Raw genomic sequence first — 26497 nt, 5'->3', positions numbered from 1 at the left:
ACTACTATTCCTTTATATTGGTTTTTGAAATTTACAAATGCAGCAATTTAGAAATCAGATGAAAGGTTTAGCACTGGGGAACACTTTTTGATAGATAAAAAGTGCATTTTATATACAACTTTATAGATCAGACAAAAATGAGGGGCAAATGAGGAAGACGGAAGGGCCAGAGGGACATTGTTCTAAATGTGAAACTCAAAATAAATAACAAATTAAAAAAACAAAAAAAAACAAATGCATGTGGAGGGGTGACAACACAGGAGCACATTGTGAGGCGGTTGTCATGCAGGCAGGAAGTGGCTAAACGAGAACCTTTATAGCAGGCAGCACTTGGTATTGTTTTAATGAAAACGTGTCAGATTTGCAGAGACTGAGAGGAACATGTAAGAGATTTCAGGTTTAGAGCTACTCTAATATTTATTGAACACATTTTATGTTATGGATCCTCACAGAGCACGCTGACTATGGTGTATTAATGTATTACAACCACTGACTCCATATTGAGGGAAGTAGATAAAAAAAACAAAAAAAAACACCCCAGCAACATGGCGGATATGCAGTGCGTTTCAATAGTAGGCGAGGCGTGGAACGCAAGCCGGTCACGTGCCCTCTCCGCAGTACGGGGCCGCTCTAGCCTGTGTTGTGCTGGGTTTCTATGGCTGTGGGCGGGTGACGTCATTTGGAGTCAGGCTGCACAGTCACTGCCGGGTGTTGTGCGCAAACAGCGACGTTCAGGAGAAGAGCCCGCCGTGAGGGGCCTACATGGTGAGAGCGGAGCCCCGAGCCCCTGGGGGTGGGTTGGTTCGGTTCATTACTAATGGTGGGGGTAGAGGAGGCTGGATAATAACTAGAATACCCAAATGGAAGTGAGGGGAATAAGGGGGCAGAATAGTATGAAGTGACTGGTGGGGGGTATACAGGAGGGATGTGTGTCTGCATAAGGGGTGGCAGCTTATATTGGGGGGGGAGAGGCAGAGAGAGGGGGTAATTTGGTGACAGATGGGGGGGAGGGTGTAGTGTGAGGGGGTAATGGGGGGGTCGACAGGGGAGGGTGTAGTGTGTGGGTAATGGGGGGGGAGGGGGTGACAGATGGGGGAGCGTGTAGTGTGTGGGTAATAGGGGGGGGTTTAGTGTGAGGGGGTAACGGGGGGGTGACAGATGGGGAACGTGTAATGGGGGGGGGGTGTAGTGTGAGGGGGTAATGGGGGGGGGTGACAGATGGGGGAGCGTGTAGTGTGAGGGGGTAATGGGGGGGTGACAGATGGGGGAGCGTGTAGTGTGAGGGGGTAATGGGGGGGGGGTGACAGATGGGGGAGCGTGTAGTGTGAGGGGGTAATGGGGGGGTGACAGATGGGGGAGCGTGTAGTGTGTGGGTAATGGGGGGGGGGGGTAGTGTGAGGGGGTAATGGGGGGGTGACAGATGGGGGAGCGTGTAGTGTGAGGGGGTAATGGGGGGGTGACAGATGGGGGAGCGTGTAGTGTGAGGGGGTAATGGGGGGGGTGACAGATGGGGGAGCGTGTAGTGTGAGGGGGTAATGGGGGGGGTGACAGATGGGGGAGCGTGTAGTGTGAGGGGGTAATGGGGGGGGGTGACAGATGGGGGAGCGTGTAGTGTGAGGGGGTAATGGGGGGGGTGACAGATGGGGGAGCGTGTAGTGTGAGGGGGTAATGGGGGGGGGTGACAGATGGGGGAGCGTGTAGTGTGAGGGGGTAATGGGGGGGGTGACAGATGGGGGAGCGTGTAGTGTGAGGGGGTAATGGGGGGGGGTGACAGATGGGGGAGCGTGTAGTGTGAGGGGGTAATGGGGGGGTGACAGATGGGGGAGCGTGTAGTGTGTGGGTAATGGGGGGGGGGGGGAGTGTGAGGGGGTAATGGGGGGGGGGGACAGATGGGGGAGCGTGTAGTGTGAGGGGGTAATGGGGGGGTGACAGATGGGGGAGCGTGTAGTGTGAGGGGGTAATGGGGGGGGTGACAGATGGGGGAGCGTGTAGTGTGAGGGGGTAATGGGGGGGGGGACAGATGGGGGAGCGTGTAGTGTGAGGGGGTAATGGGGGGGGGTGACAGATGGGGGAGCGTGTAGTGTGAGGGGGTAATGGGGGGGGGTGACAGATGGGGGAGCGTGTAGTGTGAGGGGGTAATGGGGGGGGTGACAGATGGGGGAGCGTGTAGTGTGAGGGGGTAATGGGGGGGGTGACAGATGGGGGAGCGTGTAGTGTGAGGGGGTAATGGGGGGGGTGACAGATGGGGGAGCGTGTAGTGTGAGGGGGTAATGGGGGGGGGTGACAGATGGGGGAGCGTGTAGTGTGAGGGGGTAATGGGGGGGTGACAGATGGGGGAGCGTGTAGTGTGAGGGGGTAATGGGGGGGTGACAGATGGGGGAGCGTGTAGTGTGAGGGGGTAATGGGGGGGGGGTGACAGATGGGGGAGCGTGTAGTGTGTGGGTAATGGGGGGGGGGTGAGATGGAGCGTGTAGTGTGTGGGTAATGGGGGGGGGGGTGAGATGGAGCGTGTAGTATGTGGGTAATGGGGGGGGTGAGATGGAGGAGGGTGTAGTGTGAGGGGGTAATGGGGGGGGGGGGGGTGACAGATGGGGGAGCGTGTAGTGTGTGGGTAATGGGGGGGGGGGTGGGTGACAGATGGGGAGGGTGTAGTGTGAGGGGGTAATGGGGGGGTGACAGATGGGGGGGAGGGTGTAGTGTGAGGGGGTAATGGGGGTGGGTGACAGATGGGGGAGCGTGTAGTGTGAGGGGGTAATGGGGGGTGACAGATGGGGGAGGGTGTAGTGTGAGGGGGTAATGGGGGGGTGACAGATGGGGGGGAGGGTGTAGTGTGAGGGGGTAATGGGGGTGGGTGACAGATGGGGGAGCGTGTAGTGTGAGGGGGTAATGGGGGGTGACAGATGGGGGAGGGTGTAGTGTGAGGGGGTAATGGGGGGGTGACAGATGGGGGAGCGTGTAGTGTGTGGGGGTAATGGGGGGGTGGGTGATAGATGCAGGGGATGTACTGGGGGGGGGGGAAGATTTTATATGTATAATAATTTTTATTTTATTTTTTTGCCTAGACACTTTTTAACCTCTTGCCACCCATGTGATGCACAAGTGCAGCGGCAAATAGGATGGGCTTTAACAGCCACACGCTGCACATATTGGCATCTAAGAGCGGTACTTGTTTGGTAGATCAGAGACAGCTCCCGGTCTGTACTGATGATCAGGAACTGGTGGAGCCGACTCCTGATCATGTGACCACTGTGTCAGGCAATCGCAGTGGTCACATGATTAGGCAGACCTTGCCCACCACTTCGGCATAATAGCCCAGTTTAAGGGACACCAGGGTGGGCAGCTGGAGGGTAGTATGTATTTGCTATTTATTATTATTATTATTATTATTATTTATAATTATTATTATTCAAATTTATATAGTGCCAACAGTGCTTTACAATGAAAGGGAGACGGTACAGTTACAATAGCGTTCAATACAAGAGGTCTTCCAATCTAGTAGGTATGGCTTGACTTGTATTGAGTAGAGGAGCAGTTGAGATGAAAACAGACATTGAAGGACATATGTGCCCCCCCCCCCCCTTCATGTATTCATAGTGGCTGGGTCATTACTGTACAGGGATGATCATTACTGTTACCTGTTGGTGTTTAGGCCTGTGGGGGAGGGGTGCCAGGGTCACTTCTGCTGGTCAGAGGGATTTAGTAGTACTTGGATAAAGTTTTCTTGTTGAGCCTTAAAGCTGATCTCCATGTTTCCTGTCACTTTAAATAGTTAGCAAGCTGGTTCACTTAACTATTTCCTTTACTAAGTGCTGTATAAACTGCATGTCATTTCAGCAACACACAGTGCTGGGATCTGGCTCTGAGACAGACTTCCCGACTCACACCCGGAACAAAATAAGAGTCGGTATGAGCGGCACTCAGCCATTCATAGGCAGCTTTGTATTCTGTGAATGACCACAAAGCTTCTTCTGTTTGGAGTTGGAGAGTGTGACATCATCGACTTGCCTCTCTCCATCTTAGCCAGTCACAGAATACAAAGTTGCCCATGAATGGCTGAGCAACTCTTCTTTTGTTCCAGGTGTGAGATGGGAAGTCTGTCTTGCTGTATGTGGCTGAAGCTACATGCACTTTATACAGCATTAAGGCTGCATTCACACCTCGGCGTACTAAATCGCGGCGTTTTGTCCCGCGAATTGCGGCGACAAATAGCGGCGTTTTGTACCGCGATTCGCGGCGACAAAACGCCGCGATTGTGAATGCAGCCTTCACCCCCTCTATGGAGATGGTTCACATCTCCTATGCCGAACGCCGAAAGCGGAAAGACGCCTGAAAAAAAGGTCCGGGACTTTTTTTTAGGCGGCAGGCGTTCGGCGTGGAGATGTGAACCATCTCCATAGAGGGCAATGTTACATCATCCCTCTGGCGTGTCGGGGCGGCAGCGGGCGTCACACTACAGGCGACAAAACGCCTAGGTGTGAATGGGCTCTTAGAGTAAATGCAGAACTTGGTGAAGGATATGTTTTTTGTTTTTGTTTTGGACCAGCTTGGTCCAAACAAACTATTTAAAGCGGAGGTTCACCCGTACATAACACCTTTTCCCCTTAGATTCCTGCTCGTTTTGTCTAGGGGAATCGGCTAGTTGTTTTAAAATATGATCCGTACTTACCGTTTACGAGATGCATCTTCTCCGCCGCTTCCGGGTATGGGCTGCGGGACTGGGCGTTCCTATTTTGATTGACAGTCTTCCGAGAGGCTTCCGACGGTCGCATCCATCGCGTCACGATTTTCCGAAAGAAGCCGAACGTCGGTGCGCAGTATAGAGCCGCACCGACGTTCGGCTTCTTTCGGCTACTAGAGACGCGATGGATGCGACCGTCGGAAGACTGTCAATCAAGAAGGAACGCCCATTCCCGCAGCCCATACCCGGAAGCGACGGAGAAGATGCATCTCGAAAACGGTAAGTACTGATCATATTTTAAAACAACTAGCCGATTCCCCTAGACAAAACGAGCAGGAATCTATGGGGATTGTTTGAAAAAATTGTTTTATGGGTGAACTCCCGCTTTAAGTACTTGCCGACCAGCCGCCGTCGTTTTACATTTTTATAGTAATCCAATGCATTTTTATAGCACTGATCGCTATAAAAATACAATGATCCCAAAAATGTGTCAAGTGTCCGAAGTGTCCGCCATAATGTCGCAGTACCGAAAAAAAAATCGCTGATCGCCGCCATTACTAGTAAAAAAAAAATATTAATAAAAATGCCATAAAAATACCCCCTGTTTTGTAAACGCTATAACTTTTGCGCAAACCAAACGCTTATTGCGATTTTTTTTATTTTTATTTACTTTTACGAAAAATATGTAGAAGAATACGTATCGGCCTAAACTGAGGAAAAAAAGTTTTTTTTTATATATATATATATATATATTTGTGGGGGATATTTATTATAGCAAAAAGTAAAAAATATTATTTTTTTTCAAAATTGTCGCTCTATTTTTGTTAATAGCGCAAAAACTAAAAACCGCAGAGGTGATCAAATACCACCAAAAGAAAGCTCTATTTGTGGGGAAAAAAAGAACGCCAATTTTGTTTAGGAGCCACGTCGCATGACCACGCAATTGTCAGTTAAAGCGACGCAGTGCCGAATCGCAAAAACTGTCCGGGTCATTTAGCTGCCTAAAGGTCCGGGTCTTAAGTGGTTAAGCTTGCCATAGATGGATGGAAATTCTGCAGGTGCCGCCCCAAATTTCAATACATATGTTTTTACTCCACAGAAGTCAATGGACTTCTCTGTAACGGGACTGTGGAAAAACTTTTGTTAATCAGTGGCTGTAAGTCAATGGGCTGCAGTGTTTTGTGATAGCGGAGGAGTCCCTGCCGTCAGATTACAATGGTGCAGTGGGAAGGATTCCTCCATCCACCTCGCTTGTTTGGGTTGGGGGGGAATTTTTTATTTATTTTTTTGATCATCCTGCTGGCTGATTGAGGAAAACAAATGGAACCACCTATGGCCAGCCTTAGATGGAGGCTCCTGCAGGTATCCTCACATAGGAGTACAGCTGGATCAGGAGAAGGTCATACAATATCTATGGGCACCTTAAAGCCCAACTCCAGTGACCATGCAATGTTCTGGGCACTTCCTAATCCAGTTATTACTATGCAGGCACCAGAACTACTTTTCCTTCCTTTCAGAAATTATTTTTCCTACAAGGAAAAAGTTATGTTGTGACGATGCATTTTTTCTTCTTTTTTTTTTTTTTTTTATCTTCATAGTGGGGGCGGGGTTACTGGATGCTGCGCCTGTATTCCATAGTTCTGTTCAGCCTGAGGCTGTGCTTGAGCATGGGGTGTGTTCAAGAGGCAGGCTGCAATTGGTCGGTGGTGTGTGACAGCTGAGCAAACTACCCAATCTGGGAATGCTGTGTGTCTGACACAGTGACCTATACCTCTGAATGGCCACCCAAAGGATGGAAACTGACCACACTAACACAGATCGGCTTCTGTGCTTTGTGTGGTCATTTTAGAACAATGAAGAAAGGTGATTGGTAGGACCAACCGGGCACTTTAGATGGAAGAAGTGCATGAAAATGCTAGAGACTATGATAGATAGAATACACGTGTGTGTACACGCATAGAAAACACATTCATATTTAGGGGAACATGCATGTCAAGGTGTTCCTCTTCCTGTTCTGACAGGTTGTTACAGAGACAGGAAGTAATGGGAGCAAAGACACATGTATTGGCATTTGGAGGTGATAGGACATTTTTTTTTCTGTCCCAGTGATAACTACACCCTCATTTCTTGTCCTGAGAGGAGAGCTCAAGCTGCAAATCAACTTTAAAACTCTGAAGTTCTAAGAGCCAATCGTTTTAATAAAAGTTTAGGCAGGAGTTGGGCTTTAAAGCAGGCTGGGCATAGATGAATGATTCCGGCTGCTGGGCATAGATGAATGATTCCGGCTGCTGGGCATAGATGAATGATTCCGGCTGCTGGGCATAGATGAATGATTCCGGCTGCTGGGCATAGATGAATGATTCCGGCTGCTGGGCATAGATGAATGATTCCGGCTGCTGGGCATAGATGAATGATTCCGGCTGCTGGGCATAGATGAATGATTCCGGCTGCTGGGCATAGATAAATGATTCCGGCTGCTGGGCATAGATAAATGATTCCGGCGGCTGGGCTTGGGAGTAGAGGTCGCCCGATATGGGTTTTTCTCTGCCCGATGCTGATATTTAGAAATCAGGGCGACCGATCCTTTTTTTTTTTTTTTTCTCTTCGCATCTCAGAAAATCTATGGTGGAGAGATTGGGGCAGATCCACAAAAGGATTACGCCGGCGTATCGACGTATTTAAAATTTCCCGCGTCGTATCTTTGTTTTGTATCCACAAAACAAGATACGACGGCATTTGGGATCGATACGTCTTCGTACGCCGTCGGATCTAAGTTCCAATTTTTCGGCGGCCGCTAGGTGGCGTTCCCGTCAAAATCCACGTCGAGTATGCAAATTAGCTAGTTGCGGCTATCCACGAACGTACGTCGGCCCGGCGCATTTTTTTACGTAGTTTTCGTTCGGCTTTTTCCGGGGTATAGTTAAAGCTGCTATATGGTGGCGTACTCAATGTTAAGTATGGCCGTCGTTCCCGCGTACAATTTTGAATTTTTTACGTCGTTTGCGTAAGTCGTTCGCGAATAGGAATTTGCGTAGAATGACGTCACCGTCGTAAGCATTGGCTTCTTCCGGTCAATTTTCCAGCATGCGCACTGGGATACCCCCAGGGACGGCGCATGCGCAGTTAAAAGAAAAACGTAGTTTACGTTGGGTCACGACGTATTTACATAAAACACGCCCCGATTACATCCATTTGAATTCCGCGCCCTTATGCCCCGTACACACGATCCGAAAATCGTACGGAAAATGCCGCTTTCGAAACGATCGTACGATAATCGGATCATTAGTACAGCGCTTCCGAGAGCCGATCAGGACAGTTCATCCGATTTTTATTTATCGGACATGCACAAAAATCTTTTTCGTACGATGCCAGATCATCCGATTTTCGTATAATCAGTACAGCTGTCGTTCGAAAATGCAATACAACACATGACATCACTTCCCATTTTTTATTCTGCCGTACGAGAATTTTCGTGACTTTAGTAAACTCATCAGATTCGACATGAGATTAGCATACAAAATAAAACGGACGATCATTCGTCCGATAATCGGATCGTGTGTACGGGGCATTACGCCGCGAGAGATACACTACGCCGCCATAACTTACGGCGCAAATTCGTTGAGGATTCGAAACAAAAACGTAAGTTACAGCGGCGTAGGGTATCTTAGATACGATACGCCCGGCGCAATAATGCGACGTTGTAAGTGGATCTACCCCATTGGGTGCAGCTTATCGGTGTCCATCAGTGCCCGCCAGTTCAGCCTAACAATGTCCTTCACTGCCACCTCATCAGTGCCCACCAGCAGAGCGCTTCCGGCTCCGTCCCCTCTCCTGGCCACAGACAGAATACTGCTCCATTTGCCACCCTGACGTTCTGCATGCCTCGCCTTTGTCTCCGCACTACAACTCCCAGAATGCAGCACGGCCGATAACAGGCAATTGCCGCCCGCCGCAGCCGACTTCCTCCACAGAAAAAGAAATGACAGCAGACCGCGACCATTTCCAATAGAGGGTAGATGGCCTGGAGGGAAATTTCCACCCAGCCTGCCCCTGTCTCTGATCCCCGCAATCGGCCTAATATGCATAATAATCGGTCGATGGCGATTTCTTAAAAAAGGGCAAATATCGATCGATATATCGGCCGACCTCTACTTAGGAGATTGGGTACACTGACATATTACCAGCTGCAGAGTGTAACATCTGGGGCTGTTCTGCATGGTAGCCAATCAGCTTCTAACTTGTTCAATTAAGCTTTGACAATAAAACCTGGAAGCTGATTGGTTACTATGCAGAGCTGCACCATTGTTAGTAGATCAGCCCCATTTTATAGGTTATCATTAGAAAGCTGAGCAGCCCTAGTAGACTAAAGACAAGTTTGGGTTTTAAAGATGAAATGGTGTCTATATAGAAGAGTCCTGTGTATTCTTCATGAATCTTGGTGAGCTTTGTGAATTTATTCTAGATCTATGCAGTAATCCAGTGTGAGACTCTCTCTGTGATAAAGACCGCTCACTTCTGCGCTCTCTCCTTGTGCAGGGTGACTGGTCTTGTCTCCGCCCCCTTCTTTAGTTCTCTGCTGGCAGCTTGTAGTGGGTGGAGCCTGCTGTGTCCTTCTTGCAGCTCTGCTCTCTGCACAGGCTGCGTACAGCACAGTTATTTCATCCATAATTTTTACAAGGTAATAGCTGGGTTTGCAAAGGATATTGGCGCACACAAGGTGGATTTACATACTTTGTGTTTATTGAGGATTAGATTTTAAAAGAAGGTGCCTGGAGTTCAGTGTTTTGGACTTCGGTGACTTTTTCCTGTGATCGCTTGACATGTGTGTTGCATAATAAATAGTCTGTGGATGTTTGGCATTATTTGCTGTGCTGGTAATGGATAATTACAGGGTGTTGCTCACATGTCTCTGATACATTATTAAAGGCAGGCTGGCATGCCGTGATTGTGTGCACGTTATGCAACCAGTGACTTGTGGACTTCGTCCTTTTCCTTTTATACCGTTATTCCAGTGACATGCCTGGACAGAATCCGGGCCTTACCACCACACCACTGTTTTTTGGTAGCAAGATTGGCAAAGTTCCAGCTGAAAGGTCCAGGGAAGCAGCATGGGAAGATCGTTTACTGAATGGAATGGGAATGTTTATTTCATTGTACTCCTATTAACCACTTAAGACCCGGACCAAAATGCAGCTAAAGGACCTTGCCCCTTTTTGCGATTCGGCACTGCGTCGCTTTTACTGACAATTGCGCGGTCGTGCGACGTGGCTCCCAAACAAAATTGGCGTCCTTTTTTTCCCACAAATAGAGCTTTCTTTTGGTTGTATTTGATCACCTCTGAGGTTTTTATTTTTTGCGCTATAAACAAAAAACAGAACGACAATTTTGAAAAAAATGCAATATTTTTAACTTGTTGCTATAATAAATATCCCCCAAAAATATATAAAAAAAATGTTGTTTTCCTCAGTTTAGGCCGATACGTATTCTTCTAGCTATCTTTGGTAAAAAAAATCGCAATAAGCGTTTATCGATTGGTTTAAGCAAAATTTATAGCGTTTACAAAATAGGGGATAGTTTTATTGCATTTTTATTATTTTTTTTTTTTTTACTACTAATGGCGGCGATCAGCGTTTTTTTTTTTTGTGACTGCGACATTATGGCGGACACTTCGGACAATTTTGACACATTTTTGGGACCATTGTCATTTTCACAGCAAAAAATGGATTTAAAATGCATTGTTGTGAAAATGGTTGCAGTTGCAGTTTGGGAATTAACCACAGGGGGCGCTGTTGGGGTTATGTGTTCCCTAGTGTGTGTTTACAACTGTAGGGGGGTGTGACATCGATTGTATCCCCCTATAAAAGGGAACACACGATCGATGCAGCCGCCACAGTGAAGAACGGGGAAGCCGTGTTTACACACAGCTCTCCCCGTTCTTCAGCTCCGGGGACCGATCGCGGGACTCCAGCGGCGATCGGGTCCGCGGGTCCCGGAGCTTCGGACCGGGTCGCGGGAGAGCGCCCGCGGCTGGGTACTAGTACAGGATGTACATGTGCCCAGCCGTGCCATTCTGCCGACGTATATGTGCAGGAGGCGGTCCTTAACCACTTGGGATCCGCCTGCCGTCAATTGACGGCTACAGTGCGGATCCCAATCTCCAAACTGCCGTCAATTGACGTCCGCCCCTTAGGGCGGTCCCCGCGCGCGCTCCAGAGCGCGCTGCGGGGAAAATCTGTGTTGGCCGTGTCCCTCGGACACAGCCAATTACAGATCGCCGCGAACGGCCAATCAGAGTGGCCGTTCGCGAGGCGATCTGTGCGGCCAATGAGAGAGGATCTCATATGTAAACATATGAGATCATCTCTCATTGCCGTTTTACACAGAGACAGCGGTGCTGTCTCTGGAGAGGAGACGGATCTGTGTCCCTTGTACATAGGGACATAGATCGGTCACCTCCCCCAGTCACCCCCCCCTCCACCTACAGTTAGAACACTAAGCAGGGATACATTTAACCCCTTCCTCACCCCCTAGTGTTAACCCCTTCAATGCCAGTCACATTTATACTGTAATTAGTGCATATTTATAGCACTGATCGCAGTATAAATGTGAATGGCGCCAAAAATGTGTCCGATGTGTCCGCCATAACGTCGCAGTCCCATTAAAAATCGCAGATCGCCGCCATTTCTAGTAAAAAAAAATAATTAAAAAAAAATAATTCTGTCCCCTATTTTGTAAGCGCTATAACTTTTGCGCAAACCAGTTGCTTATTGCGATTTTTTTTTTTTTTTTTTTTACCATCAAATACCACCAAAAGAAAGCTCTACTTGTGGGGAAAAAAGGACGTCAATTTTGTTTGGGAGCCACGTCGCACGACCGCGCAATTGTTAGTTAAAGCGATGCAGTGCCGAAAGCTGAAATTTCACCTGGGCAGGAGGGGGGTATATGTGCCCAGTAAGCAAGTGGTTAAAGCGGAGTTCCACCCAAAAATGGAACTTGGGCTTTTTGGAACCCTCCCCCTCCGGTGTCACATTTGGCACCTTTTCAGGGGGAGCAGATACCTGTTTAATACAGGTATTTGCTCCCACTTCCAGGCATAAATAGCCACATTATCTGCAGGTATCTACGCCACTCCCCCCGCTGTCTTCTGGGAGACACACAGGTCCCAGAAGACAGCAGGGACCATTCAGATCGCGCAGCGTGAGTTGGGAACCAGGAAGATGGCGGTGGCAGCATCCAAGAGCCGAGGGAGAGATCGGCTTCGGGTGCTGACATCGCGGGCACCCTGGACAGGCAAGTGTCCTTTATTTTAAAAGTCAGCAGCTGCCGTATTTGTAGAAAATTTGGCGGACCTCCGCTTTAAAAATAAAAACACATTAAAGGAAAAGTTCAGCACCAGCTGTCATTTTGTAGGGTGTGCTGGGGACACTTTCCCATATATGCCAATAATGTCTGTAGCCTAATAGCCAATAAAATGCATGTTTCTGTTGTCATGCAGAGCAGGTGTGATCCTGATTGGAGGCTGTGTGTTGATGGGGAGACACATTGATAAATAGGGGTCTTGCTGCATTCCTGATCAGTGTGGTCCGGGTGCAGCGATTAAACCTGATCTCTGAGAAAATCCATAACTGCCACCAGGGAGGTGTTAATGATCTCCCGGACTGGTGATCCTGCCAGGCCTCATTAGAGGGATCAGCAGCAGGCTCATTGATGTGGTGGCTCTGAGTACTTGTACTGGCACATTCCCTGTCCTTATCATCACAGGGCCACTTTAAAAGATGCCCAATGAATCCCAGGAGCCAGGCAGACAGAGCTTCAAGAACTGTCCACCTGACGCCTTCGTTTTATCAAAGCATTTTTGTTATAAATAGAGGCCCCCCCCCAGTCCTCTGGACAGGGCTCGATAGCCCCCAGATTGTACTGACTGGGGGTGTAAAGGGGAACAGAACTCCAAGCAATCCACTAATACATAAATGTTTTACCTGCCAGAGCATTTTTATTTGTGGACGAATGATAGTCAGTGAGATTGCTCTGCTGCTCTTTAATGGGTCAGCCTCCTGCTCACTGAACAGAGGTGATGGTGCTGATTCAATGACCAATCAGTAGGCAGGGAGAGGTGACACAGGACGTAGTATCGCTGAACTAGGAAAATAATTGTATATGCCGAACGCCGGGTACACAATCCCTCCACAGGGATTCTTTTTTATGCTATTTTGTCTTCAGGCCAGTCGCCTAAAGCCACAGAGCATCGTTACTGATGAGTGGTCTTTATTATTGCACAAAGTGGCGCTAATGTGGTAAATACCAGTAGGTGGCCATTCACCCCCCTCCATTCTCTTTAGAGTCCTCAGTCTTCCAAAATATTACACTTGGAACCATTGAACCTAGAAGACATCTTGTGGTGAAGAAGAGGTACTGCATGGGACCAACTCAAGATAAAAGCTGAGCATTGCAGCCTAAACTCTGGATTTTGTTTCTTGTTTTAGCATCGGCTTAGGGGACATTATTGGTAAATAAAAATGTAGCCAAAAGTTTGGCCTTTTCTTAACCCCAGGCAGATATTAAAAAGATCAAAGCTATAGTAAACCGCAGGTGATGGGGGAGAAAAAATAAAATAAAAGTCCCTGCAAGGCAATGTCGTAATGTGCTAGTATAGTATGCATCACACCTGAGAACTAAGCCCTACAGCGCTGCAATGACTGACATCTTCCCCCCATCTTCCTTCCGAGTTCGCGACCTCCGGCTACATGGCCGGGGGCGCGATGAGGTCGCTCCTGTGAATGCGTGTGGAAGCCGCCATTTCCGCTGCGGTCTCTGAAGGTCTGACCACTGACATTCCACATCTTATCCAAAGGGTTGGCTTCCCCACCCACCTATAGACTAAGCTCCTGAGCGCAGGAAATTGTTTTTATACGGTAAGCCGGACCTTCAGAGTGCATGTGATGATGATGTCATCGGCTGCACACACTCTGAATGTCTCCTAAACTGTGCAAGGAGATATTCACAGTACCTACAGGTGAGTCTTATTATAGCTTCACCTCTAGATACAAGTGGTAGTACAGAGTTTACTACAACTTTAAAGCAGTTGTGTAAAGTAGAACTAAAGGCGAAACTTATTTTTTTAAACTTTTGTATAGGGTAGTGATGGATCAGAACACTGGTCGCGTTTTTATTGCTGCCTGTGTTCTCATTAGGGAGAGTGCAGCGCTGTGCAAGGTGGCCAGTAGAACTTAAAGGAGTTGTAAAGGTACCGTTTTTTTTTTTTTTCACCTTCATGCATCCTATGCATCTATGTGTGCATTTCCATGATTAAAAAGGGAAGTGCATGTGGCACTTTTTCTGGCTGTGTGTAAGAGATGTGATGTACGGAATTACAATAGTGGCCCATGTGGTCAGTAATCCCATCTACAAGTTGTAGGTTGTGCCTGTATACATAGACAGGGCCGCCATCGCTGTGTGTTCCATGCACTCGCTGTGATTCTTGCTGAGTCGTATTGCACAGTGATTGGCCTACTTTGCATCACTTATCTGGGTGCACGTCTATGATCAGAGTTCATTCTTGTAAACAATATACAGTACTCTCCAGAGGCCTGATTTATGAACAGTGTGCTAAACTAAGGAACACCTCTTATTGTCTGCAGCAAGGTGTATAATAACAAAAGAAAATAGATGCTGAACCCAAAAGACCTAAATGGTCAGCCAAGGATAAAATAAATGTTGAAAAACTTTCCCAATAGTTTTATCAAACAAAAGGAAAATCCTATCTAAGCAGCTGTTTAAAATAATGCAAAATATGGAAATAGTCTAAAAACCCATATGGGTCGACCTCCAATCACAGACCAATCATACTGGGTGTCTGGTTTAGAAAGGTGGCTAGCCGTACTATAAAATACCGTATATACTCGAGTATAAGCCGAGTTTTACAGCACATTTTTTTTTTGTGCCGAAAATGCCCCCCTCGGCTTATACTCGAGTCACCTTTTTGCGCCTGATCTCCCGGACTTTGCGGACCTGGTACTGGCTCCTGGCTCCCAAACTTGGCACACATGTAGCCCCACTCTTCCTCTACAAGTATGCAAAGTTTGTTGTCTGGGGGACCTATGGCCGGGGAGCACCGATTTTTTTCAAACCTGGGCACCCCTTCCGTAGACTCCCATGTTAAACGTCAGTCTAGTCATGGGCACAGTGAGGCATGGGCACAGTGAGGCATGTTAAATGGTAATTTCTCCTGTGAATTTGGGGACCCGGTGCCGGTCATAGGTCCCCTGGACCCGGAACTTGGCACACATGTAGCCCCATGTCTCCTCTACAAGTGTACAAAGTTTGTTGTCTGGGGAACCTACAGCTGGGGAGCACCGATTTATTTTATTTTTTCCCCCAAAGCCGGGCACCCCTTTCATAGACTCCCTTGTTAAACAACAGTCTACGCATGGGCACAGTGAGGCATGCAGATGGCCACCCTGGGCTTATACTCGAGTCAATACGTTTTCCCAGTTTTTTTGTGTTAAAATTGGGTGCCTCGGCTTATATTCGGGTTGGCTTATACTCGAGTATATACAGTAATACACAGGTTGTATGTATGGAGATAAGTCATTTGTCCCAGGAGTGTTGGAATATTTACCAGCTTATGATATCACATGGGCATGTTTATTATGCCCTGTCAGGTCTTGTCACCATGTGATGGGCTCTGTGTGGAATTTCCCTGAAATAATAAGCACGTCGCAGTGCTCATTCCCCGTGTGTGGTCGGTCGGGGTCTGATGAATAGCCTGAGAGGGTTTATGGATCTGTACATCTTAAAGAGAAACTCCAGGCAGATTTAAATGGAGTATGAACTCCAGGAAGACATCTACACACATTGGATACATAGGTTTTCTGTTTTACCTACTAAGTGACGGTTCACACTACCGTGACTTAGGATCTGACTTGTGTAACCCCAAAGTCGCGCGACATGAGAAATTACATGGAAGTGAATGGAGCCGTCTTAATGCACACTACTGAAGTCGCTCCGACTTCAGAAAAGGTTCCTGTACTACTTCAAGGCGACTTGTACACATTGATTTCAATGGAAGTTGCCTCCAAAGTCCGATCAGTGTCTTACCTGAAGCAACTTTACAGGAAGAGAAACTATTTTCCTCAGGCAAACCCCTCCCTCCCACAGAGCTGATTATTGTTTGATTGGCCACTGGCAAAGTCGCCTGTCCTGGAGGCGACACGAAGTTGCCACGCACAGTCGTGCCGACTTTCATGTCGCTGTAGTGTGAACCGGCACTAAAGGATTATGGATTTGGGCTCTTGTTAAAGTGTTACTAAACCCACAACAGTAAAATCAGTCTGTTACATGCAGTAGAGCATAAACAATCGCGATCTCCATTCAATATCCCTCACGATCTTAATCGGGCATTTCTACAATTCAATGAGGAGCCGTTCTCTGCTCACAGCCGACAGCTGTGAAAAAATAGGCAGCCTGTCAAGTTTATCACAACATTGTTCAGCACTGAGATAAAAAGAAACGTATCTTTTTTGTTTCTTTTAGATCGAAGGGATGAACTTAGGTCTGTAAATTAGGTCAGTTTAACCACTTAAAGCGGCGATTCACCCTAAAAAAAAAATTCTAACATTGCATTGAGCTGACTTCTGACACTGACAGTACGCTGATCTTTTTTTTTTTTTTCGTACATACCGTTTTATTGCTTTTTTTACCCCCCCCCCCCCCCCGGCTTCCGGGTTGTGAATCCCTCGGGACTGGGCGTTCCTATTCACAGGCTAAGTAATTGACGTATGACCAAAAGCTTCCCACCGGCGCATACGGCGCGTCGCGAGTTGCCGAAAGAAGCCGGACCGCGAGTCGGCTCTATACGGCGCCTGCACACCGACGTTCGGCTTCTTTCGGCAACTCGTGACGCGCTGTATGCGCCGGTGGGAAGCTTTACTTCCTCTTTAAAGACCAAGCCTTTTTCTTACACTCAAAATCACAAATATATATATAGTGTGTGTATGTGTATATATGTATATGTGTGTGTGTATATGTTTATACTGTGTGTAGGTGGTAATGTTGTGCTACACATAAGGGAGTAGTGTTGATGGTAAACTAAAGCACAGGGCTGTATATACTTCTGACCCCCGCGCTCTGTACATTGTGCGCACCTGACCCCCGCGCTCTGTACATTTCACGCACCTGACCCCTGCAGGCTGCATAGTGCATGCTCCTAGTTGTGGGTGAGCTTTGCCTGGACTTGCGTTTGTTACATCACAGCCAGAATACTGTAAACAGTATTTTAGTCAGTCTGAGCTCCAGTATCATGTCTAGTTTGAAGAGAAGATGTGTGAAGTCCTTTTCTTCATTGTTTTATGACTTAACATGTGTCATGTTCACATTCTGCCAATACAAAAGGACCTTTGTGTTCTGACCATCTTCCTCCTTCTGTGTCGCTGTAGATTGCAGCTGCGATTCTTGCCTTCACATTTGCCTGCACAAGTCAGTGATGGAGTCGGAGGCCAAAGACGGAGACGAAGACCACCTTCAGAGCGCTTTTAAAAAACTGCGTGTAGATGGAGAAGGGTGAGTCCTGTGGGGGGTGCTAGCAGTTTATACTGATTTGTATGCTTCACAGGGGCCGATTCTGGAACCTGCTCACAACAACCAATCTTTTTTTTTTTTTTTTTGGTGGAACAAGAAAGTTTGCATGTCACCCATAGTGCTTCAGTTGTCTCTGCTCCAGTTTCCAGCCAATCTCTACCTGGGAAATCAGAACAGGGAATCTTTCCAGGCGATAGGGAAGACTCTGCTAAAATAGCCTGGTGCTCTTTAGATTGTCCCACTGATGGTTCACACTATTTCTCCTATTAAATCTGTCTGGTGTAACCCAGAATTAGTCCATTTTATGACTTCCAATCGGTCCCCAGTGAGATTGAAGTACATGCATCAGCTATATTCATGGGAAGTCCTTTGTGTGGTCCTGAGTGTTCAGAACCATGTACCCTCTTCTGCACGGCTGTCAAATTTTGGCATCTGTGTAGCCGCTGTGTCTGCATCCACCAGTTTAGATTAATCTGATTTTCTTTTTCAATCTTTATTGGGAAGTGAATTATTTAATCCAGTCACCCCAAGTTGGTTGCTAGATTTTCGGGTACTTTAAAGGGGTTGTAAAGGTTTGTTTTTTATTTTCTAAATAGGTTCCTTTAAGCTAGTGCATTGTTGGTTCACTTACCTTTTCCTTCCATTTACCTTCTAAATGTTTTTTTCTTTGTCTGAATTTCTCACTTCCTGTTCCTCCTCGGTAAGCTTTCCATATCATCTGGCTGGGGGGTTAGTCAGCCACAACAGCTTACTGAGGAGGAACAGGAAGTGAGAAATTCAGACAAAGAAAAAAATTCAATAAGTGTTTTCATGCATTTTAACTGTTAGACTGTCCAAAAATTGGTAAGAGGGACACCTCTTTGTCACAAATGCTTAGCTGTGGATGGTGATGTTCTTCACATGGTTTGAGGATGCCCCAAAATTAGGATTGTATATAATGCGAACTTGGAAATGATGCAAGATAAACTTGGTAACCTGGAACCAAGGTGGTGCCTTCTAGAGCATTTGGGAACATTGACATAGGGACTTAAAAGAAGACTTTCCTGAGATGACTTTTACATCAGGAAAACCCATAGTCCTAAACTGGACAACCACTAAAATGTTAGATGTTAATGCTTGAAACCTTTTGGTGAATACAGTTTTGTCGCTCTATAGAAGCTTCCCTGCCCCACTCCAAACCTGCTCCTCTTCCCTATCCATGGATAAATAGGGTCCATGCTTACCATTGTAGGGAATCGATGTATGAGAGCCGCACTCCAGTCTTCCGAATACTTTTATGCAAGCATCAACAGTGTAGCGGCAATTATAGTGTCTCCACCCAAGAGATGCCACGCCTCCTTAAAGAGGAGTTCCACCCCCCACGAAAAAATTAAGTCCGCCGCTACAAATACTCTCGCTGCTGACTTTTTTTAATACTAGGACATACTTGTCCAGGGCTCCCGCAATGTTGCAAAACCTAGCCAATTTTTGGATCGTCGCCGCCATTCATGGTAAGGGGAACCGGCAGTGAAGCCTTTCGGCTTCACATCCAGTTCCCTACTGCACACGCACGAAGCATGCTGCACTTTCTAACTGGCCCGGCGGCAGAGGAATAAGGAGCGCGCCCAACTTCTGAAGGACAGTGCCGCGGCGCAGTCTTCCTGGAAGTGGGAAAGGGTACCTGTTCCCCCTGAAATGTGCAAAATGTGGCACCGGAGGGGGGTGGAAGCAGATAAGCGGAGATTCCACTTTTGGGTGGAACGCCGCTTTAACTCATTTCACCACAAATGGCATAATTCCAAGGGTAGGGGTTGCCTTATGAGCAGGCCACTTGTGAAACATGTTGGGGAGCCAGTGGTATTCTTTGGGTGGAAACACTATAATTGCTACTACACTGTTGATGCTTGCATACAAGTATTTAGAAGAGTGGAGATTGGAGTGCGGCTCTCATTCATCGATTTCCTACCAGTGAAGTTCTTTTCTTAACTTCTCTGAACATTTTGGTTTCCTCTCCATGCTGTACAGGGGCCACGGAGAGCCTGCATAATGACTTTCTTGGGACCTGTTGCCACCACCCATTGAGATGCATTAGAAAAGGTGATGTACGTGATAGGGTGCTGAGGGTTGCGTAAAGTACTTGCATGCAGATTGTGTGCATTCAGAGTATACGTTAGTGCAGGTACTTTATGCAAACCCCAGAGTACCCCCCCCCCCTAATGCATTTCATTGGTTGGCTGTATGTGGTGCACGCTGTATGGCCGTGTGCATGAAGTCTTACTGTAATGGAACGGACTTGCCACAAATGGCATTAACTACCTAATAATTAGGGTGAAATCTTCTTTATTGAGCATCACTGTATATACAATCTACACAATCACACGGTTAGTGTGATTGTGTAGATATTTCTCATGTATAATTGCATTCAAAGCTCTATACCCTGTTCAGTAACAACACTCTTCGCATGCTTTCTTTTCTTTATTGCAGTCTTTATACATATAACAAATCTTTACTAATATAGTTACAATATTAAATTAATAAATAATTGACCTGGTCTCTAGCCATTCAACAGAAGGCCATACGCTAGTTCCCTTCCGCACTTTCTGTCCCGTTTTTCAGACAGACCTGATCGGATTGTCCATGCATTCCTGTGGACATGTGTTTGGTTACACCAGGGATCTTTAAACTCCGGCCCTCCAGCTGTTGCGGAACTACATATCCCATGAGGCATTGTAAAACTCTGACATTCACAGACATGGCTAGGCATGATGGGAATTGTAGTTCCTGAACAGCTGGAGGGCCATAGTTTGAAGACCCAATGAGTTACACCCACCTAACCGAGGGTTCGATCTGGTCCACTAAAAAAAAAAAAGACGCAGTCACTGTTTGTTGGGTAGCCTGGTGTAAACAAGACAGTGGCGTCCGTTTACTTCAGGCCACCAATAGAGCAGAGAGGGGGCTTTGTCCGTGTCTGCGCTGGAGGAACTGAGCCCACGTGGACGTGTCCTCCGCCCACTCTGCTCCAATCAGCAGAGGATCTGTGAGCTGATCAGAAAAAAATCCACCCCTGTGAAAGTGGCTTTACAGCAATACTCAACAAATATCTCATTGCCCCAGGACTAACCCAGAGAGGGTACACGTTGTGTTTTCATCATGTGCTTTGTATGTACAGGGAGTTAGATTGATAACAGATCCTCTATAATCACAAGACCCCCCCCTCCCCCATGCTCTGATTGTTGCACAGGTACTGCATCCGTGTTCACATTGTATACAGTATGTTCGATCTCAGAATACAGGTAGAACAGTGTTGGAGCTCACTGCACCTCTACAGCACTTACTGCAGTCACTGAAGATTGGGGGTACAATCTGCAGGCATGGTTATAGCTGGACACAGTACAGATGCATTATATTGCTGTCTTAAAGCTAATAGTTTAGTATAATGATGCATGTCTGGGTTTCTAGCCAATGATTTATGGTAGTCTGCTTTGTATTGCAGGGGCACAGCATCTCTGCCTGCTGCTGATGGTGGCACTACAAGGACGTGTGGAAGGCCTTCTTTGGAAGACACCAAGCCCAAAGTTTTTGGATGCCTGAAGGATAGCTGGCATGGGTAAGTGTTTGGAGATTTCAGTTCAATTTTTATCTTCTTACTGTTCATGGGCTGTCCACCCAAAACTGGTATTTCAGTTTTTGATGTTGGAGAGTAAAAGCAACATTTAAAAAAAAGAAAAAGTTTTAATTGAAATTAGAGGTTCACCAAATGGAAATTTTGGCACTGAAAATTCAGAATACACTTGGCCAAAACCAAAATTTGTAGTTAAAAGAAATACATAAATATAATAATAAAAAAAATGATATATTTTCATCCCTTTAAATTCTTCCCTTGTGTTTAACAATCTTGCTTGTTGCAGGTTTGGTCAGTTAAAAGAAAACAAAAACGCACCTTCCCATTGAAAAAGCTCCAATAACGCACCTGTTAATTTTTTTTTTTATGTGGTTCTTGAGTCGCATGACCTATGAAAAACACATAGCACAATTAAATCGCGTGCATTATCGCCACCTTTTTCTCTATTGGCAATTCACAAAAAAATGTCACCTAATTTGTTACCGTGCATCTCTAATTAAAATAATAAACATGTTGTACTTGCCTGCTTTGTGCAGTAGTTCTGCACAGATTTGCCCTGATCCTCTTTTTCTGGTGTCCCCCCCACCAGCGCTCTAGGCTCCTCCTCTTAGGCAAGTGCCTCCATGGAAAGCCACTTTCCATGGGGGCACCCATGTGTGCTCACTCCCGAGCCACCCTGTCTGCATCTATTGACACATGGTGACCAGCTTTTGCCCCCCCCTCGCTTGTCACAGCATTTGATCGACAGCAACTTCTTCTGCTGTTGTCAATCTGCCCGCTGCTCTCTTGCACATTGCTGAATCGGATCAGGTAAGTATAAGGGTGGGCTGGGGGTATTTTGCAACATGGAAGGTTTTACACCTTTAATTCATAAAGGTGAAAAAAGTTAAGGCTTTGGAACCTTAACTCCCCCCTGAAAGTTTTTGTTGGTGAGATTTCTGAGCTCCTGGGTCTGCACACCTGCTGTGCTGATTCTGAGGGGTTCCCAATATGGTAATAATATGGAGAATGTAACAGGAGGAGCTGGAACTCCCAGGTAGACATGTGTAGAGTTAGGAATTATGGCAGAGAGATCATTAAGACATAAGAAGCCAGGGGCTGACACATCCAGTGTAACATATTACATTTGGCTGGTATGACTGGTCAGGTTTATGGGGAGGTGGTCTAAATTATGGAGGGGTACAGCAGTGTGGGAATACCGGGTTTCCTTTGACCTCCTAACTTAAAGCGGTAGTTCACCCTCAGTGTCAACATTGTACCATAAAATCAGGCATTGTAGCGCGAGCTACAGTATGTCTGTCTCGAATTTTTTATCCCCGTACTCACTGTGTACTGGTACATTATAGATTCCGACTCCCGCGGGGAATGGGCGTGCCTATGGAGAGGGAGGATGATTGACGGCCGGCTCTGGCACGTCACGCTCCCCGAAGACAGCCGGAGTAGGTCTCGGCTCTTCACGGCGCCTGCGCACAGGCTATGCGCAGGCGCCGTGAAGAGCCAAGCCTATTTCGGCTATTTCCGGAGAAGCGTGACGCGCCAGAGCCGGCCGTCAATCACCTTCCGTCTGGATTGGAACGCCCATTCCCCATGGGCAGTCGGAATCGTCTATGTACGATTACACTGTGAGTACGGGGATAAAAAATTCGAGACAGGCATACTGTAGCTCGCGCTACAATGCCTGATTTTATGCTAGAAGAATTTTTTTTTTTTTTTTTCTTGTTTATAGGGTGAACCCCCGCTTTAAGTGTTTGTCTTGAAGCAAGACAAACACTTATTTGAAGTGTATATGGTAATTAAATCTTTCTGGTATGTCCATTCTATTATTTTGGCTGGAAGTGTCTTCTTTTTAGGAGCCGTGTAGCTGATAATTCAGTGACTCGTGTCGCTGTGATAAGAAAAGGCCTACAAGCTAAGGTTGGCCAAAACAAACATGTTGAGATGCTGGAGAGCTTGTGCATTGTTTGAATAGCTGTAGATTGATCTAATCCTGCACTGAAGTAGTAGAACACAGATTGTTTACAGCCTGGAACTATTTCATGGAGAAGCCAGCAAGCAGATTACTTAACCACTTCCATACCAGGCACTTACGCACCTTCCTGCCCAAGCCAATTTTCAGCTTTCAGCACTGTCGCAATTTGAATGACAATTGCGCTGTCATGCTACACTGTACCCAAATGAAATTTTTATCATTTTGTTCCCACAAATGGAGCTTTCTTTTGGTGGTATTGGATCACCTCTGCGATTTTTTTTTTTTTTTTTTTTTTTTTTTTTGCGCAACGACTAATTCATTTTTTTTGTAAATAAGTACGTTTTCTTCTTCAATTATGGGCGCCGATGAGGTGGTCCTGATGGGCACTCATGGGTGGCACTGATAGGTGGGCACTGGGCATAGATGGACACTGAGGGGTGGCATTGCTGGGCATCATTTCAGCCAGTGCCCATGTTGCCAGTCAGTGCCCATTTGTGGGCACTGATTGGCATCGATTGTGTTAATTTTTTTATTTTTTATTGGTGTTCTTTTTTTTTTGCTCTATTGAGCACCGGGGGGCACTCCCTGGTGGTCCAGTGTTGGCATCCGATCATCAGCTCTTTCTGTTTACATCGTGATCAGCCGTGGTTGGACACGGCTGATCACGTGGTAAAGAGCCTCCGCCGGAGGCTCTTTACCAAGATCGGAGATGCAGGGTGTCAGAGTGACTCGCCGCGCTGCGCACCCCCACGAAATCCTGCAGGACGTCCAGTCAGGATTTCACAACCACTTCCTGGACGTCAATTGACTATGGACCGGGCGGGAAGTGGTTAAAGGAAACATTTCCCAAGAGATGCATGGAAGCAAAATAAATGTAAATGCTTTTGTACCACCTTTGTGACGATGGTCCATAACCACTTAAACATTTCCTATTCTGCTGCATTCAGATCTAGACAAGGTGCATTATTGCACATACATGACATTAAAGTTTGATATAGTAATTTTTATTATTTTATTATTTATTTTATAATAACAGTGGTGTAAATATGTATGTGCCATACCTGGAAATCACTGAATCAGTACTACAGTGATTGCTGCTGGCGCCTGGGTCCCATGCCAAGTGGCTGTTCTGCTGTTTACTGAACACAGGAGTTCTCTTGCTTGGCACATGCATTGTTCACAGAACGCTTTGTTTATCTGCAGTACATTTATTAATACACATAATGGTTGTGTTCTTCAGTACCCATTATCTCCAGGTGCGTGGCAATAGGGACACATAATACATGAACCTACATCTTGGAGGAGTAGGTCATCTGTAGTGTCTCAGTGCTGCACTTAGAATCCTTCCTTCATTTTTATTTTTTCTATACAATTCCTTTCCTCATGCTGCTTCCAGTTTTATTTTGTTGTTTAACAGGGTCGCTTTAATGCAAGCAATGAATAGCTACTGTCTAAATGCCGTCGGTTTGATTTCTGGAGGACGGGGAAAGGAAGGAGTTACTTGTAATAAAATACATTCACTTTCAGAGAGTGTTGTCTGCATTTTTCAGAGCAGAGCTTCCAGCATGGAGAGCATTTTCCTGTGTGTAATAACCCGTCCAATGAAAATGTACCCTAATGTTCAATGGAGTTAGAAGCTCATGTGTAGAATTGTCTACTACTAGTCTTATGTTTCTTTGATACTATCTTCATTACTGAGCTGCAGCCAATAGGAGAGGTTCTCACTGTTTTTAGAAGATGTCGCATTAGGGCTGGACACAGTCCAAGAACAATGCAGCCAATGTGCCTTAAATGTGCAGCTGGCATATGACTTTTCTGAGCGCTCTCTGTTGTTAGTGGAAGGGCTAAAGGATCCTGAATTCCACGCCAGTTTCTTTGCTATTTTGGTATAAATCGGTGGTCTCCAAACTGGCCCTTTGCCTTTATCCAGCCTTGATACCCTGCCATATAGTTCTATGTGTGCATATATATATGTGTGTATATACACACCTTCTTACCTTTGCCCTTGGACTATTGGGTATCACTACTTGAGGTACCTGTGCGTTGCGCCTTTTTTACTTGTTAAGTAGTTTATCCAGCCTTGAGGCACTGTTCCTCCCACTGACACCAGTGATGGGGCACTGTTCCTCCCACTGACACCAGTGATGGGGCATTATTTACTGATCCCAAGGCTTTTTTTTAATTTTCAGTGACCACAGTCCAGCCCCCCTAAGGCCTGAGGGACAGTTAACTGGCCATTGGTTTAGAAAATTTAGAGACCCCTCAGTATAAATGAATATTATTGTTTTTATGTTTGATTCAAGCCTTTATTAAATGCAGCTTTTTTTTTTCCTACTTCAGATCATCAAGAAAGACTATAAGGGGAGTCACCAGAACACCTCGCAGACGACGCTCTAAATCCCCAGTCCTCCACCCCGCAAAGTTTACACACTGCAGCACAAAGGTATCTTGCAGCACTCAGCTAAAGCACAAGACCCTCTGCGACGCTACAGACGGAGGCTCCTCCATCGGTCGTTCGACCACCAGCGATCCACCAAGCACTACTCTTAATGTCAATGGCTACAGGAGATTTGGCCTTGAGCCTTCTGAGTTATCTCCATCAGAGACCTCCTCCCAGGTACCCGTTTCCCTGGATCCTGGGACAAGCTCCAAGGCCGGTTTGCCTTCAGATTTCCACTCTGTGTCGAAGCTCAGCACCGCCACAAAATGTACTTGCAACGATGAGGGGGATTGCCAGTGTGATAACTGGCAAAACATGGAAGTCTATTCCTTCTCAGGCTTACGAGACATGCTAACCGAGTGCGAGAAGACTGTGAAGGAGGACTGCTCTCAGCCTTTACAAAACAGAACTCATGCTGGTGGCTCCAGTGCCTCCGGTTCCCCTCGCTCTTGCTCAGAGCAGGCCCGAGCCTCGGTTGATGATGTCACCATCGAAGACCTGGCCGGGTACATGGAATACTACTTGTATATTCCAAAGAAAATGTCCCACATGGCAGAAATGATGTACACCTGAGCATTCAGCATCATGATCATGAACCGCATGTTGCCAAGTGAAATCATTGGGCCTTCAATCATTTGGTGTTTATTATAAAATCTGTCATCTGCGCTCTGCACAGTTTGTCTAGAAATTTCAAGCGTGTCTAGCTTCAAAAAGACTACCAGTGTTTGTTTTTTTTTTCTCACTTGAAGGGGTTTCCACTGTTGATGAAAAATGGAGTAGTAAGTTACCTTTGCTTACTAAACCCCATGGTAGGTAGCCAGAGAGCTATGACACTACCAGAGTTTGAATAAACTGGGGATGCCAACACACCCCCATCTCTGACAGAGCGCCTTTAAAAGTATTGGCAACCGTAAACCTGGATATGCAGAGCTTCACTTAAGTCTGTGACAGAGCATTGTGTACAGCAAGCTTCAGGCAGCTTTGTTAAAGCAGCTCTCCAATATATATCCCATTTTTGGATAAAGTTTTAGAAAGGTGAGACTGCGTCAAGTAAATAGGTACTCAACATGTGGAGATATAAAATTGCCCATACAACGTCAACAAACTATGGTACCCAGAATTATCCGTGGGGGATTCTTTAAGGCAGTGGTTCTCATCTTGATAAAATTTCCCAAGTTGTGGGGACCCCTAACACAAAAATTTGTTTTGTAGCGTGGGTTGTCGGCACCCAAG

General features: G+C 46.5%; 1 protein-coding gene across 1 annotated transcript; it reads left to right on the top strand.

Annotated features, from left to right (window-relative positions):
* The first annotated feature begins 633 nt into the window (after nt 1-633).
* On the top strand, nt 634-26001 carry OSER1 (oxidative stress responsive serine rich 1). Its single transcript, XM_040329790.1, has 4 exons — nt 634-765; nt 17113-17236; nt 20727-20840; nt 25165-26001. The coding sequence occupies exons 2-4, from the start codon at nt 17160-17162 to the stop codon at nt 25835-25837; spliced, it is 864 nt and encodes a 287-aa protein (XP_040185724.1). The 5' UTR covers nt 634-765; nt 17113-17159; the 3' UTR covers nt 25838-26001.
* The last annotated feature ends 496 nt before the right edge of the window (nt 26002-26497 follow it).

This window comes from Rana temporaria, chromosome 12 (assembly GCF_905171775.1).
Source record: "Rana temporaria chromosome 12, aRanTem1.1, whole genome shotgun sequence".
NCBI lineage: Eukaryota > Metazoa > Chordata > Amphibia > Anura > Ranidae > Rana > Rana temporaria.
This window is presented reverse-complemented; position numbering and strand designations above follow the sequence as displayed.